This window comes from Talpa occidentalis, unplaced genomic scaffold (assembly GCF_014898055.3).
Source record: "Talpa occidentalis isolate TD23 unplaced genomic scaffold, MPIMG_talOcc4v2.1 talOcc4.10, whole genome shotgun sequence".
NCBI classification, from domain to species: domain Eukaryota; kingdom Metazoa; phylum Chordata; class Mammalia; order Eulipotyphla; family Talpidae; genus Talpa; species Talpa occidentalis.
The window spans coordinates 98,902,198-98,918,488 of NW_023600993.1; the positions used below are offsets into that span (position 1 = coordinate 98,902,198).

General features: G+C 45.2%; 1 protein-coding gene across 1 annotated transcript; it reads left to right on the forward strand.

Annotated features, from left to right (window-relative positions):
• The first annotated feature begins 1,644 nt into the window (after positions 1-1,644).
• Positions 1,645-16,274, forward strand: DDX27 (DEAD-box helicase 27). Its single transcript, XM_037500149.2, has 21 exons — positions 1,645-1,827; positions 2,220-2,366; positions 3,863-3,922; positions 4,147-4,312; positions 4,877-4,920; positions 5,045-5,131; positions 5,836-5,941; positions 6,691-6,864; positions 7,489-7,639; positions 9,756-9,855; positions 9,982-10,123; positions 11,098-11,251; positions 12,074-12,155; positions 12,253-12,430; positions 12,653-12,759; positions 13,019-13,121; positions 14,453-14,547; positions 14,649-14,772; positions 15,304-15,391; positions 15,976-16,050; positions 16,169-16,274. Exons 1-21 carry the CDS (start codon positions 1,735-1,737, stop codon positions 16,185-16,187), a joined length of 2,295 nt encoding a protein of 764 aa, XP_037356046.1. The 5' UTR covers positions 1,645-1,734; the 3' UTR covers positions 16,188-16,274.
• The last annotated feature ends 17 nt before the right edge of the window (positions 16,275-16,291 follow it).

The window sequence follows — 16,291 nt, forward strand, 5'->3', positions numbered from 1 at the left end:
AACTGATAACCTAGTGGAGTAGACCATAATTAACTCACTACAAATGAAAGAAAAGCTGAAGCTGTGTTGATGCTCCAAAGCATTAATGTTGATCATTCTCGCCTATTTAAAAAAGGGGGGGGGTGATGGGGAGGTCCACTTAGTTAATTAGGGTTGGGGGTGTCCAAGCTGTCCAAACTGGAGATAATGGTGGTAGTGGAGATAGACAGAATTAAGGGAGCTTTTCAGATGCTCAGGATAAAAAAAAAAAAAAGATGCCTAGGATGTAATATTGACAGACTATGATGATGACTTGCAGGTGTGAAGGAAGAGGGGAAAAAATCAAGGTTGTATGAGTCCTTAAAGGTGTTGTCATCCATTGAGTTGGGGAATGGAGAAAGATGGGACCAATATTTAGGCAACAGAATGACAGATCATGGAAATCTCACCCTCCTTACAGCCCAGTGCCAATGCTGTCCAGACGGCAAGCCCAAACTATGAAAGGCTGAAGCAAGACATTTTAGAAAAGAATGAACGAAACAGAGGATGAGCTCACTGATGCAATCAGGCAGGGACCTCGCAAGTCAAATACTGCATGGAAAAACAAAGTAAGGAGAGACAGTGTTATAGAGCAACCCCGATATTAAACGGGTTCCTGGCTGTGGGTCCTCACAACAGGATTTTCACCTGGAGAAAGAAAGGAAAAACAACAACAACCCAACCGTTAACAACAAACCCTACATTTTGTGAACGAAGAAGAAAATGGAGGCAAACAATGGGAAGGAGGAATTATAACTTTGGCGTTACAGATTTCCCTCCCAGGTTGTTGTTTCCCTCCCAGTTTGCTATTTGCTGGAGGGAAGGAATCTTCTAAGAGTTTCCGCAGCAGTTATGCAGAAAACGCTAAACCCGTCAGGCAAGATCACTATGCACCGAAATATTTTCATGTCTAGATAAAAATCACACATTTCCCACAATCCATTGCTAGAGATGAAGGGAAGAAAGATTTAATTTGTTTTAGAGTGCTAATGAAAGAATGTAGCCGGTCACTCTACTGTATCAAACATCTCCGACGCATCTTCCTGTATTTTATATTCATGAGTAATTGAGATCAGCCCTATGTAGCCTAAGATCATAAAATGTGAAACAAATGGAATTGTGTGTGCCTGCATCCCCTCTGTAAAAATGGGGAGAGCAATGGTTCCTTATGTCTAGATTAAATGTTAACACATGCAAAAGACGTATCAGTACTGGCACATAGTAAATATTATATGTTAGCTATTTTTATTTTTGTTTCTTTTTTGCCTTTTTATGAAAATAAATATTTGCTGGGGAAAATAAATCTAAGAAAATAAACACCATAATTCTACCACCCAGAAATAATCAGATTTATTGTATTTTCTTCTACAGTTTTTCTGCATAAACATATAGATACGTTGAGAACTTCTCAAAACGCTCCCCGTCAGACTTTCTCCCTGGCACCCCGCAGGCTCCTCGCGTCACCGCACCTTTCTCGGCAGCAAGACAATGGACCCTGCTTACCCCAGACAAAGCCCGGCCCCTGCTTTCCTTACGCGGACACACGCCCCAGGCTGGCGCACGCGCATTTAAGAGTTCGGGAGGGGCTGGCGGGCAGGGAGGGCTTCAAAGCGGAAGTGACGTGTGTCCCAGGCGCAGTGGCCGTGAGGACGTCGCAGAAAAGTAAGGGCCTGACGTCGCGCCGCGCCGGTTTCCGGAAGTGGCTGAAGCAGCAACATGCTCGAGGAGCTGGGCTTCGTCCCGACGATAGGCGAGGATGATGAGGTGCCCCTGGAGCCCGAGTCTGACTCCGGAGACGAGGAGGAGGAGGTATGAGCCGGGCCCGCGGCGGCGAGCGGTGGTTTCCGGCACTGCTGCTTCCCCCGGATTCCTCAGGCTCCTGCCTCCAGCTCCTCGGCATCCCCCGCCAGGCTGGCAGGTGCCCCGGGAACGGTCTCACCAGGGCCAACATCTGCCAGTTTGCTGGTCACGAGCATTTCCTCTTCCCCGCGCCTATGCCCTGCGGAACCCATTGCCCATTCATTGAACTGACTCTTAATTCCGGCCTGTGTAACAGAGATCCAGAGGGGCCAATAGTCTTGTCATCAGTCAGTTTTTGCCTTGTCTCTTTCTGATCTCTTATTGGGTATCCTTATTTCCTTATTCCTTTTCTAGTGTTTTTTCCATCTCCGTTCCATAGTCTTCCTGCTTCTTCTTCCCAGGGACCCATTGTGCTGGGCAGAAAGCAGAAAGCTTTACAAAAGAACCGCAGTGCTGATTTCAATCCTGACTTCGTCTTCACTGAGAAGGAGGGGATGTATGATGGCAGCTGGGCCATGGCTGATGTCTTGAGCCAACTCAAGAAGAAGGTGAGACTGACAGTGATAAGTAGTTATGGTCTTGGGCTGTTATGGTTGGACAGTGGCTTGAGGACGCTTACCCTGACCGCATTGTCTTTTGCCATCTGCTTACATTCTGCAGATACTGAAACTCCTTTGGAAATATGTGGTGTAGTATTGATTACAACTTGTATTTGAGTGGAGACAGTTGGTCCAAAATAACCTACAGTTTTGATTAAAACCAAACAAAATATAAAATGCTGCAAAATGGATTTATTATGGACTTTGGTTACAAACACTTTCCTTGATCTATATGTGATTTTAAAGTATCAAATGTATATTTTTAATGTTTGTTTTTGAGGTAACATTCTTTTTATAACACTGTTTAAGGTTTAGAGGTATTGAAAAAGTCTTATATACTTCATTATAAAATGTCCATGGCAGCTTTTCCTGGAGGAAGGGATGGTGAGCTCAGTAACTTCTGTATTTGTATTAAGAAACAATCTTCTTGATTTTATAGACATTAAAACATGGGGTGAAAAAGTCTTAGAGGAAACCAATCCAATGGTTTAGGAGTACCAAACATTACATATAAATTACCCGATTTAAAAGAACTGAACAGGGCCTCCCTGGTGGTGCAAGGGGTTAAGACGTAACCTATGAAGCTGTCCCCAGCTACTACAGCATGAGTTCGATCCCCGGCTGGGGAGCTACCCACATGGCGCAGCAGACCTCTCCTGACTTGCCTGCTGCTCCCCTCAGCAATGTATTCTCATTCTGCCTGTTCTGTTCCTGACTCTGTCCTCTTGTGAATCCTCTCACCCCCCACACCTCTGGCCTTTGCCCCAGTCCTTTTTTTTTTTTTTTTTTTTTTTGTGGGACCCTCGCTGGCGGCCGGGGAATGAACCAGTGCTGCAGAGGCCGCAGGCAGCCCAGTGCTCAACCGCTGCGCCACCAGGGGAGGCCCAATCTTTTTTTTTTTTTTTTTTTAAAGATCAGAAGTGGGGGGTGGGGGAGGAGGTGGGAGGATTCATTAGAGACAGAGTGCGGAGCAGAACAGGTGGATTTACTGAAATGCACTGCTAAGGGGAGCAGCTAGCAAGACAAGAGAGGTCTTCTGCGCCATGTGGGTTAGCTCCCTGCCTGGGGATCGAACTCAGGGTGTAGTGGTGATAGCACTGAGACTTAATCCCGAGGCCACCAGGAAGGCCCCCATTTACTCCAACGTGTTCATGGGCAAGGGGAAAGTTTTTTCAAAGTAGCATTAGATACAACATGACATTTCTTGTTAATTTTATTCTAAATAGTAAACACTTAAAATGTGAATGTTCTTACTGGTTCCAGGTATTTTAAGCTTTTTAACAAATAAACCATTAATGTGTTTTGGATAATATACAATTGGTTTATCTGTCCAGGGACAGACAAGCCTTTACTATGTTAACATCTGAGAGCTGACTCTCAGAGAGCCTATTTTTCTTACTCTCCCACATGTATATATCTTTTTCGTCTCTTATTTTTATTTGCAGAGGGCAGCTTCTACATTAGATGAGAAGATTGAGAAAGTTCGAAAGAAAAGGAAAACAGAGGTGAGAAAGTACTTAATTTTGTAGTTAAGCCATGAACTTTACTGTCACCATGATTTCTCTTCAAGCCCGAGTTGAGTGAAGCTGTTATAAGCAGGAATTTTTGAGTCTCTGATGAATATTTCCTAAAAATTCATGTAACTTTCTGCTCAGATTTTATTCTTTGTAGGTTTTAGATTTCCTGAAGTTTGTGGTTACCTTGCTCTAATATGTATTTTCTTTTCCAGGCAAAAGAAGCTAAGTCTGGAAAATCAGGGAATGAGAAAGAAGCAAAGGAGGGCTCTGAACAGGAGGAGCAGGAAGACCTTGAAGAAAAAGATGAGGAAGACTCAGCAGATGAAGAATCAGAGACTGACTACTCATCAGCTGATGAGAACATTCTTACCAAAGCAGGTAGACAGCCCAGCGGCACCATCCGAATTAGGGACAGGAAATTAGAAAGCGTCCATCTTTGTTTCGTAGAGTGTCCTATGCTCCTCTATACAGTGAAAGTTAAGAGCTCCATGTTGAACTCCTTTCTTTTAGGTTCTCTTTGTTATTCTTGGGAGTTTATTAATATTGTTCTACTTTGCAGGTAGAGTTTCCTCTTTCCCCTTCTCTAGCCCCAAACTGCTGCAGGCACCTTTGTGACTCACTTATTTGGGGTGATACGTTCTCCACATCCCACATCTGGGTGGTCCAGCCATGTAATGAGTACTCCAAAATATTTCTTGGCAGAAGTAAGTGTTAAAACAAGGTAGCATAGAGGTTGAGAGCTTGGTCTTTGGAACTTGCTGAGTTTGCTTTTCGTGGGGTCTTAGGCAAGTTGCTTAATTGCTCTGACTGTGAAACGAGGCTAATGACAGTATCTCCTCAGGTTGTTTGGTCGATTCGGTGAGGTACAAACATACAACATTCAGGACAGTGTCCAACAGATTGTAAATGCTCAGTAATCATGAGCTATGTTTTTCTCCATAGATACACTCAAAGTAAAGGAGCAGAAGAAGAAGAAGAAAGGACAGGTGAGCGTGGGCTCAGGAAACAGCGTGCAGCTTGTTTTTGCAAGTTAAAAGGACTTGAAAGGTATTTCGTTTTCTTGGGCACTTTTGCTGAACTCTCATTCTGTCTTCTGATTTTCTGATATAGGAAACAGGAGGATTTTTTGAAGATGCATCTCAGTATGATGAAAACCTCTCATTCCAGGACATGAACCTCTCCCGCCCTCTTCTAAAGGTAGTGGCTTCTTTTTGGCAACCATGGAATTAATGCCCTTTTTGCCTCCCTCGACTCTCGTGTCCACACAGTTGCCAGAGAACTCTCTAAAACAGAAATTTTCCACCATGTCCCTTTCCTCCAGTGCTACTAGTGATAGAAGCCTCAGCCCTTATATTGGCCTACAAGGCCTTGTCCCATCTGGTCCCTTCTGTTGATGTCCTTAACATTCATTCTGGCCACACTGGCCTCTTTGCTAGCCCAGCAAGTCAGGCATCTTCTTCCTCAGAGCTTTGCACTTATTATTCTCTCTGCTTGGAAGATTCTTTCAGAAATCTGCTTGGGGTGTCCCTTGCCTCTCTAGGATTCCACTCAGTATTCCTTGTTTAATGAGACTTTTTCCAACAACCCTGCAGTAAATTGCACTCAGCCCCCTAGCCCCAATCTTCCTCAGCGCCCTTGATGACTGTAGTTTTATTTATAGCATTTATCTCCATATGACATGTCCTTGGTTTTGTTTTTCTTCTGTTCTTTCTCAATACATTGTAAGATTGCTGAGGGCAGGAGTTTCAGTTCTTTTGTTTACTGCTGTATCCCTCAGTACCTCAATAAATATTTACGGAGTGAATGACTAAGAGGGATTGAATTGGTTAACACTTGTTTGGAAACCTGCCTTGCTTGTTTCATGCTGAGACTCCCCCTCCTGTTTGACCCTGTGTTTTCAGGCCATTACAGCCATGGGCTTCAAGCAGCCCACCCCCATCCAGAAGGCATGCATTCCTGTGGGTCTCTTAGGGAAGGACATCTGTGCCTGTGCAGCCACTGGGACAGGTAAAAAGGATAGAGACTTGGGGGTATGGAGAGGAGGTGGAGAAGATGCATCTGCCAAAGGTGGATGTTCATCAGGGGTCTAGTTTGGCTTATCAAAAGGCCACCTTGCTAAATATGCAAATACAGATTTTAATGTGGTGATACTATGTAGTCTGTTGAGCATTATCTATATAAAAAAAAATACATATTTTTCCTACATCTTGAAATACTTAATGCTTTCTTTAAATGGTTGTATAGGATAGTCACAGGTTATGGGTCTCAGGGGAGCTGGTGAAGATCATCTTCACTTAAAATGCTATCTGAGGCCTCCCTGGTGGCTCCAGAGGTTAAGCGTCAGCACTATGAAGCTATCCGCAGCCACTGCAGCACTTTCAATCCCCGGCCAGGGAGCTGACCCACATGGCGCAGCAGACCCCTCCTGTCTCTCCCACTGCTCCATTCAGCAGTGTATTTCAGTAGATCTGCCTGTTCTGTTCCCCACTCTGTCTCTGGTGAACCCTCTGATCCCCACTCCCCACCATCATTCCATTAATGTTTGTTGCTAGTTGACTGAATTTTGGGCAATTTTGATTGTTTTTATTTTTTTTTATATTTCTTATTTTTTTACGTTGACTGTGTAGGTCAAAACCAGAAAAACGAGTTGCTTTATTTCCCTCACTGGGTATGAGGTTTCCTGTGCTCAGGTGAAGACCTATACCTTGAAGGGACTAGAGCTCTCCTCATTCCTTTCCTGCTGCCCATCCTTCCAGGTAAAACAGCAGCTTTTGCCCTGCCTGTCTTGGAACGTCTGATCTATAAGCCCCGCCAGGGTCCAGTAACCCGTGTGCTGGTGCTGGTTCCCACCCGAGAACTGGGCATCCAGGTGCACTCCGTCACCAAGCAGCTGGCCCAGTTCTGCAGCATCACCACCTGCTTGGCTGTGGGTGAGTATCTGGGGGTGGGCTGCCAACCCCAGGCTGACATGGTAGATGTGGGTGTGCCCACCATCTGAGGATGGGTGGTGCTGGGAAAGCCGTCACATGATTGAATCCTGATGGTAAAAACCTGATAATGCGTTTTCACTGTAGGTCGTGGAGTAGGATTGAGCCAGCCTTGAAAAATGAAACTCCAAAACTATAATTTTTTTCCTTGCTGCAAATTCAGAATAAAAGTTTTGCTCTGCATGAGCAATGAATAAAATGTTACAAGAGGCAGAAATTTTGTGATCCTACGATACGATATTTTTAGCTGTCATTCATTTTCCCCTCCTTAGGCAATGGGAAGTCAGAGGTGATGGCCAAAGACATCAAATTTTGTAGCTGTTTCTCTCAATCCTTGAATGTTTGAACCATTCTATTCTGAAGTGCCTTTGTGTCATTATCTTTTGATTCTGGCACCTGATACAATTAGGATTAAATTATCTGTGTCTCCTAACATATTGTAAGACCCATTTCGGTCTTATTCTGTGCTGTTTTATTTGCGTCTGACATGAGACCAGGCGGGTAGCAGGACTCAGTCACTACAGTGAATGATTGAACTGGCACCTGGGGGGGTTCTTCTCTTTGCAGGTGGCCTGGATGTGAAGTCTCAAGAAGCAGCTCTCCGGGCAGCGCCTGACATCCTCATTGCCACCCCAGGTCGGCTCATCGATCATCTCCACAACTGCCCTTCCTTCCACTTGAGCAGCATTGAGGTGCTCATCTTGGATGAGGCTGACAGGTACACCTGAATGGTGGGGCCCCAGATGTTCTGAGGTTCCTCAGCCACACTCCCAGTTCGAAACCTGCCATCATGCATTATTCTGCATGTCTCTCCCCAGTCCCTGATGTGTGGTACCGATTCAGCTACTCACATTTGTGTCTCTGGCCATCCTTAGTCCAGAGCATATGGCTTTCTGTCTTTTTCTGTACTATGATGGTTAAGAGGGAAAGTAGGTCAGATTCTGGCTTCTGCCACATTCTAACTGGGATTCGGAAACATTATTTAGAGTCTCAAAACAAATCTTTTCTTGTTTATAAATGGGGGATAAGAATAGTGCCAACCTTATGATGTTGAGGATTCAAGGAGTAGCTTGGGGAGAGTGCCAGTGCACAGCGCAGATTCGGCAGTCTTACTGTGCTGGGTGACTCCCTGCTTCCTCCCCTCTTCCATCCCTTCTTTTTCTCTTAGAAAGGAGGGCACAAATGCCCGCAGTTCCTGTTCAAGTTTTAAATGAAGGCATCTCAAAACTCAGCCCATCCCTAATCAAACTTCTGATTCTGTGTCCCTCTTCCTCCTCAGCTTAGTGAATGACGAGTCTATCCTTCTAGCTGTTCAGAATTTGTAGCATCATCCTTGTCTCCTCGTTTTCACAAGGCAGCCAGTAGTAAGTCCTGTCAGCACACCCCCACCTTGAGGCTTCTGCATTTGCCCTTCCTCAGCTTGGGATCACCTTGACCTCATCAGGTTTCTGCTCTAGTTGTTACTTATCTCTGGGGCCTTTGCTGGCCACATTCTTTAACTGCCCACCTCCCGTACCTGTCTTATATTTTCCAAGGAACTACACCTCTCTGACCCCCCACATTGTTACCTGAATGCGTGTGTGGTAGGAGTGTCCTCTCCCCTAGAACATATACTCGAAGGGCTGGCTTTGTGTTGCTTGCTGCTGCATCTCAGTGCTCAGGCCTGTGTTCTCTAGCAAGTGCTCAATGTTTGTTGAATTACTGATTGACTGATGCCCCCAGAGCAAAGGAATCATTCTTGAGACCTGAAGGAGGAAAAGGAGAGCGATCTAAGTCAAAGGAAATGGGATCTGATAGAGGTTTTGAAAGGGGAAGGGAATTGCATTCTTCAAAAATGTTAACATCTCAGGGCCTCCCTGATGGTGCAGGGGGGTTAAAAAGTCTCAGCACTGTCAAGCTATTGCCAGCTACTGTGGCCTGAGTTCGATCCCCGGCCAGGGAGCAACCCACATGGTGCAGCAGACCTCTCTTCTGGCCTACACTCCAGTTCTTGTATGCATAAATAAATAAAAATAAATGTTTAAAAAAATGTTAACATCTCAAAATACCAAGAAAGGGTGTGGAACTTTTAGATTGAGGAGACCAAGGAGTCAGGACAACTAAAGGCTATACCTGATCCTCCACTGGAGCTTGAACTGGAGAGAGAAATACTGTAAGGGGTTTGGTCAATTGAAAGAACTGGAGGCAGGTAATCTCACAGAGAGCGTGGGTTTCTTGCTGACAGGCACCTCCTTGACCAAGTGCTCAAAACGACAGTCTGTCTCTGCTGGCATGAGAGTAGAGTGCGCTCCCTGGCCATGGCTCGTCGTCATCCGGTCACTGGGAAGTAATTAGACGAACCCAGTGTGCAGGGATGAGCGGACTTTGGGACTAAGGGAAACTGAAGTGACACAACAATGTAGAAACTTTGGTTCCTGGATTAAAAAAATAAAAGGACAGTTTAGAACTCATTTTGGGGACAGTTAAGGAAATTTGAGTATGAACTGGAAATATTATAGACACAATTTCTTGGATGTGCTAACGACAGATGGTTATGTAGCAGATTGTCATCATTCTTAGGGGTCGTGTGCTTAAATATTTAGGGGAAAGCATCATGATATCTGCAGCTTACTTGTGAATAGTTCAGGGTGAAAAAGTAAAGCAAATATGGCAAAGTGATAATTTTGGTGACTCTTGGTAAAAGGATAAAATGACAGTAATAGTAATAAGATAATGAGCCTGAAATACAGCCAATGGCAATGACAAGACATATCCTGTCTGATGTCCTCTGTCCCTCACTGTGCTCAAACAAGCTGAGCGCATTGCTCTTGATTCCTTCTGTCCCTGCTCACCAGGATGCTGGATGAGTACTTTGAGGAGCAGATGAAGGAGATCATCCGCATGTGTTCCCACCACCGCCAGACCATGCTTTTCTCAGCCACGATGACAGATGAGGTGGGCTGCTGGAATTCTTGGCTGGGTGAAAGGAGGGGCAGTGCCAAGGACCCCAGACTGGGCTGCAGGGAGTACCCTGGAGTGAGACAGGTTTGCAGGTGATCATCCCTGTCTTTGTGCTTGAAGGTGAAAGATCTAGCTTCAGTGTCCTTGAAGAATCCTGTCCGGATATTTGTGAACAGCAACACAGATGTGGCCCCCTTCCTGCGGCAGGAGTTCATCCGAATCCGACCAAATCGGGAAGGGGACCGGGAAGCCATTGTGGCAGGTAAAAGCCTGGGGCTTGAATTGGCAGAGTGGGGTGCCTGACTCATTTGGCCTCATGCATGCTTCTCCATCCAGTGTCCCCAACCCAGGGCATGGCATTGCCACTCATCTGCTCCATCACTTTTGCCACAGTTCTTTCTCCCTTTTATCACCTCCCCTCCCTTCCACCGTCCCATCTTTATGTCATTTTAAACACCCAGCAACTTCTCTCCAAACGTTGCCCTGGCTTATTGTCCTTGCTGTTACTGTCTGTTGCCTGCACTATTAGAGCAGCCTCTTGGCTAACTGCTTCACCCTTGACCCTTGGTAATGCAGTCTTCACATGCAGATCATGTGAAAGGACTGTTAACAAATGAGCGTCGACTCTTGTTACTTCCCTATTTAAAACCCTCTGGCAGCTCTCCTGCCTGCCTTCCTGGGACTATGCAAGTGCCTCACTTTTTCCTTCTCCTTTTCTTAATAAACCTGTCCTTTCAAAATGTAAAAAGAGAAGAAAAAGGAAAAACAAAGCCATCTGGTGTCCTCTATTGCTCGTAGACTAACATATTCCCTAGTGAGCCCTTGGGAGCATGGTCCCCGCCTGCCTGGAGACCCCACCATGGCTCCTTTGCAGATGGTACTCCAGCCACACTTGGCCTGCTTTTGCTTTCTCAGACTCACCAGTTTGTCCTGCACAAGGCCTCTGCATTAGCTCTTTCTTCTATCTGGAATCCTTCCCCAGATCTTTTCATGGAAGAGCCTGCCTTGTCATTAGGTCTGGGTCATCTCTTCAGAGATGCCTGAAGTTGCCTCCCCATCTTCCTTTCACTCTCACGGTATTTCTCACCCTCGGGAATCAGGAATTAGCTGATCTGTCTCAGCCCACAGGCAGGCACCTTACATGTCTCCCTGGTGCTGGGCACAGTGGCCACTTTGTAGGCAAGGAGGGAGTACACGGTAGAGATGTCTTCTGGCTCACTCTTCTCTCCCTGCCAGCTCTGCTGACGAGAACCTTCACCGACCATGTGATGCTGTTCACCCAGACCAAGAAGCAGGCCCACCGTATGCACATCCTTCTGGGGCTCATGGGGCTGCAGGTGGGCGAGCTCCATGGCAATCTGTCACAGACACAGCGGCTGGAGGCCCTCAGGTAAAGTTGGGAGAGGGCGGGGGAGTTGAGGCTCCTAGCCATCCTCCTTAGGCAGATCAGAAAGGGCTCTTCTTGAAATCACCCAGATGTTGTCTTGGTGCAGTAGCGGGGTGCAGAGAGCCCATGTCCCCCCTTTAAAATTTTAGTCTGATCTCCGCAAGGTCATGTGCTGATTCTGACTGTGTCATCTTGTAGAAGGTGGCACTAACGCTCCAGGACTTGAGTGGGAACTGCTGAGTGGGGACACAGTAGGACATTCTGAGGTGGGAGGATGCAGCACATGGTCTGTTTTTTACAGTTTTCCCAGAGTAGTGGACATCCTGGGTCTGATAGGAGGAGATTTGGAATCAAGGCCATCAGCTGTGTTTTGACTATTTACTTTGTCCTTGTGCTTTTCCATGTGGTTTCTTGTTTGTCACAGAATAAAGTCAGCCAGGCAGGCAGGGAGGACTCTTTAGAACTCTCCACCTATCCCTATTCATTATAGGGAGGTAAGAGTTGTTTTTTAAAGAAAGGCTGTCTTGACTGCTGAGACATTTGCATATACTACTTTCTAGTGTCTAACTGTGGTTCCCAAATCTTCACATATATGGGAATACTGCTTGAGGTGGTATACACAAAACCGCCTTTGCTCTGTGTCAGAGGTGTTTAAGGGCAGTGTAGGTGTCAGATGGACTGACATTTAGGTTCTCTTCCCACCGTGATACTCTGCACCCTGATGCTTGGCTCCAAAAAGATTTGTGTTCTTGCTACTGGCTCACTCTTGCGGAGCATTATTGGGGGCAGGTATCTGAATGAACTTCTGTTTGTGGCTGTTTCCAGGCGTTTTAAGGATGAGCAGATTGATATCCTTGTTGCCACAGATGTGGCAGCACGTGGACTTGACATTGAGGGGGTCAAAACGGTGAGCAGGCCCATTTTCCTTCAACTTTCTGTGGGAGTTGTTTTGCCTTCTCGCATCCCGTGTGTCCCCTGACCGATGCTTGACTTTGACCTTCCAGGTAATCAACTTTACGATGCCCAATACCATCAAGCATTATGTCCACCGGGTGGGCCGAACAGCCCGTGCTGGCAGGGCTGGGCGCTCAGTCTCGCTAGTGGGGGAAGAGGAGCGGAAGATGCTGAAGGAGATTGTGAAGGCTGCTAAGGCCCCCGTGAAAGCCCGGATACTTCCTCAGGGTGAGCAGGCACTGCTGCTGCATCTAAGGGCCACTTGGGTGGGTGAAGCAGAGTCCTGGATCAGAACCTGGGGGTGAGATTTGGTGAGGGGGGGTCTTAAGCAGAGAAGTCACACATTAAAAAAAACACTATTTTCTGTTACTATTACACATTTACATTATTTTCATTCAAGACACAGTATTCACTTCTATTTTAAAATGTTTTTTGTTCTTTTTCCTTGAGATGTCATCCTCAAATTCCGGGACAAGATTGATAAAATGGAAAAAGACATTTATGCAGTTCTGCAGTTAGAGGCTGAAGAAAAAGAGATGCAGCAGTCAGAAGCCCAGGTGAGGTTGAGAGGAGGGCTCCTGCCCGCAGCGCTGTTCACTAAGCAGGTTGCATTGGCCCCTGTGGTTCTCTCCAGCTGAAGTGTTGTGTCTGCCAAACATCATCAGACCTCAAGTGGATGCAGGCAGTGACTTCCTGCTGCTTCCCTGTATTTGTCATCAGACCTCAAGTGGATGCAGGCAGTGACTTCCTGCTGCTTCCCTGTATTTGTCATCAGACGGAGGTTTCATGGCAGACATCCTCTTGCTATCCATACAGATCAACACAGCAAAGCGGCTCTTGGAGAAGGGGAAGGAGGCACCGAACCAAGAGCCTGAGAGGAGTTGGTTCCAGACCAAAGAAGAGAGGAAGAAAGAAAAAAGTATGTTGGGAAGTTCCTCAAAAAAACTGAATGTAGAAGATTGAAAACAGTGACTCAGCAAATACTTGTATGCTGGTTTCACTGAAGTTATTCATAACAGCCAAAGGATAGAAATAGCCCATGTCCAGCAACAGAAGAAGGGGTACACAGACACTGTGTGTGTACATAACATGGACTCGTGTTCAGCCACAGTGTAGTTCTGATACATGCTGTGAGGATGAGCCTTAAAAACATGCTAAGTGAAATAATCTAGATACAAAAGGACAAATATTTATGATTCCATTTATATGAGGTACGTAGATAGGCAAATTCATAGGCATATAAAGTAGGATAGAGATGATTGGGAGGAGGCAGTTATTAAATGATTATAAAGTTTCTGTTTGGGAAGATGAAAAAGTTTGGAGACAGGTAATGGTGCGATTGTATCTGTAATTAATACTACTGAGTTGTACACTTAGAATGGGTAAAGTGGTTACTGTTATGTTACACATGTTTTGTCACAAAAAAAACTTAGGAAAATATTTCTGTATATCCCCACTTAACAATAATGAACTCACACTGTTCTACACCTTGCTTTTTTCAGTTAATTTTCTACCTTGTAGATCATTTCATATGGGCACAATAGCACCCACACATGTGTATATATGTGCATGTATACATATATGCATACACACATACATACGCATATATAGACATCTGCTTATTTTTTCTTTAAATGACTGCATGGTTTTCCCTCATATGAGTAGATTATAATCTAGTAATTCCCTCATTGAGGGTCTTTGAGTGTGTTTCCAATATTTTGCTATTATAAACAAGTGATGTAGTGAATATGACTTTGTGTGGATGCCTTTCACAATTAAGCCAGAATATCTGATTCACAGGATAAATCCCTAAAAGTGAAATTGTAGATCATCTATAGCATATATGTATTCATTATTTTGTTAGGAATTGAAAAATGATCCTCCAAAGGGGTTGTACCAGCAATTCAAGGAATACTGCCTATTTTGATGGGACAAAAAATTAGAATGTATGTATGTTAGATTTCTGTTAAAAATAGAGTTAGAACTGTATTGTGGGAAGTTGGGAATATGTAAGTGAACTAAATCATCTTCTATAGTGGGAGGTTGGTAGGTAATGAATATTTCAAATGGGTTCATTGAGAAATAGAGTAAAAAGCATGTTATTTAGTGAGATGGAGGTAAACGCCAGAAAAGGAAGTGATTACTGTTTCCCATTTTAAGTCCATATGTACCAATTTCAAATATGTGTACTTATTGTAAGTTTAAAAAAAGATACAGTACCTGAAATCTCATGTTCACTTCTTGTCCCAGTTGCCAAGGCTCTACAGGAGTTTGACTTGGCCTTAAGAGGAAAGAAGAAAAGGAAGAAGTTTATGAAGGATGCCAAGAAAAAGGGGGAGATGACAGTGAGTAGTTTCCCCTACTACTTGGCGTTGACTTCTTGCCCAGTGGCAAGGGGCAGTACTGCCTGGTATATTTCCCACTGACAGATTCTCTCTCTTCCCAGGCAGAGGAAAGGTCCCAATTTGAAATTCTCAAGGCACAGATGTTTGCTGAGCGGCTGGCCAAGAGGAATCGTAGAACCAAGCGGGCCCGAGCCATGCCTGAGGAGGAGCCAGCAAGAGGCCCTGGTAGGCACCCGGGGATCCCGCAGGAGCTGGTAGCAGGGTTCTTAAGACCTGTGCTTGTGGTTAGGGAGAGAATTGGAGGGATGATTTAAGAGCCCATATTTTTTGAATGAGTATGTACCAGTGTGTAGAGCTGTATTTTACTAGCTACAAGTGACCCTGTGTTTAGTTGGAAGAACTAGGATTTGAACACAGGCCCTTCTGACTCTGGAGCCTGTGTCTTTATCAACTGCTGTTTGGAGCCAGGAGTCATGGTAGAATGAAGTAAAGACTTTCTTTTCACATGAAATGGCCATTTCACATGTAAGTGGCCATTTCATCTCTGGACTCTGCCATCATCCTTTGGAGTAGTTCTTCACACCCAGCAGTTCTGATTCCTTATCCCTTTTCTGCTGCAATCTGATGTCTCCCCTCATGTCAATAAGCCATCAGGCTAGAACGTCCACTGAGCTAAGAACAATAACCCTGAGTTGAAGGGGATTTAGGAGTTTGGGCCAAAGAGGGCCATATCTAACCCATTCTCTCTCTGCACAGCCAAGAAGCAAAAGCAAGCAAAGAAATCTGTATTTGATGAAGAACTCACCAATACGAGCAAGAAGGCCCTGAAACAGTATCGAGCTGGGTAGGGTTTTAAGTCATCATGAAATTCTTATCTTGGTAAAAGTTAGGAATCTTTGTCCATCCCTGTTCTCAATTCTCATATACACATAACTTTATAATACATAGTTTCAAGGGCTGCTCTTTCCCTCCCACCTCCTTCCCACCTGTCCCTGTTCCCCTTGGCCATATGGATATACCTAGGATGAGAACAGAAGGGGTGTTAAGGCCCTCCTGCTCTGGAGGTGGTATGGCCCATTTTTGTTTCAGAAAGAGCTTTCTCTCAGGGTGGTGATGGAACCTAACCAAAGCTCCTGGCTTGCTCTTGGGAATGTGGTGTTCTTCCTCATATCCCCTGGGCTGGGCTTGGGTAGGGACAGACTGAGCTTCCAGGTAGCTTTATCATATACACTAGGAGGAAAGGCCTCTACTATTGTTTTAAAGCTAGACCCTGACTTCTAGAAACCCATGTTAACAAGTGTAAACACACACAGACTATTGGGCCCTGAAAGTGATGTGTTTGGTGCTGCTTTGTGTGGGAGCTGCGTGGGGCTTGGGGTGAGACGTTGCCCATTTGCCCAACAGCTTGTCATCTTCTCTCACCCACAGCCCATCCTTTGAAGAAAGGAAACAGTTGGGTTTGCCTCACCAGAGACGAGGAGGAAACTTTAAATCTAAATCCAGGTAATGTCTGCAGTTTTAGAAGGCCAGAGGTGGTGACTATTTGGGATTGGAGAAGAAACCTTTTATGGGAAGAGAACTCCTCCTTCCTTTCTGGTCTTAATTCTGATATTCTTAATAGGTACAAGAGGAGGAAGTAGCTGTGGTGGCCTGAAGAAGTTTGTGGAATAACCCTTAGATCCCTTCCCTGTGGGAAGTCATCCTGGTTTGGTCTTTTCTGCATTTGTAAACATATTGTTTAAAA

Excerpts from the sequence above, each read along its gene's own strand:
- DDX27 (XM_037500149.2), top strand. The coding sequence starts at position 1,735 with ATGCTCGAGGAGCTGGGCTTCGTCCCGACGATAGGCGAGGATGATGAG. Across the intron at positions 5,942-6,690 it reads CTGTGCAGCCACTGGGACAG|GTAAAACAGCAGCTTTTGCC; the intron begins GTAAAAAGGATA and ends CCATCCTTCCAG. Across the intron at positions 7,640-9,755 it reads ATCTTGGATGAGGCTGACAG|GATGCTGGATGAGTACTTTG; the intron begins GTACACCTGAAT and ends CCTGCTCACCAG.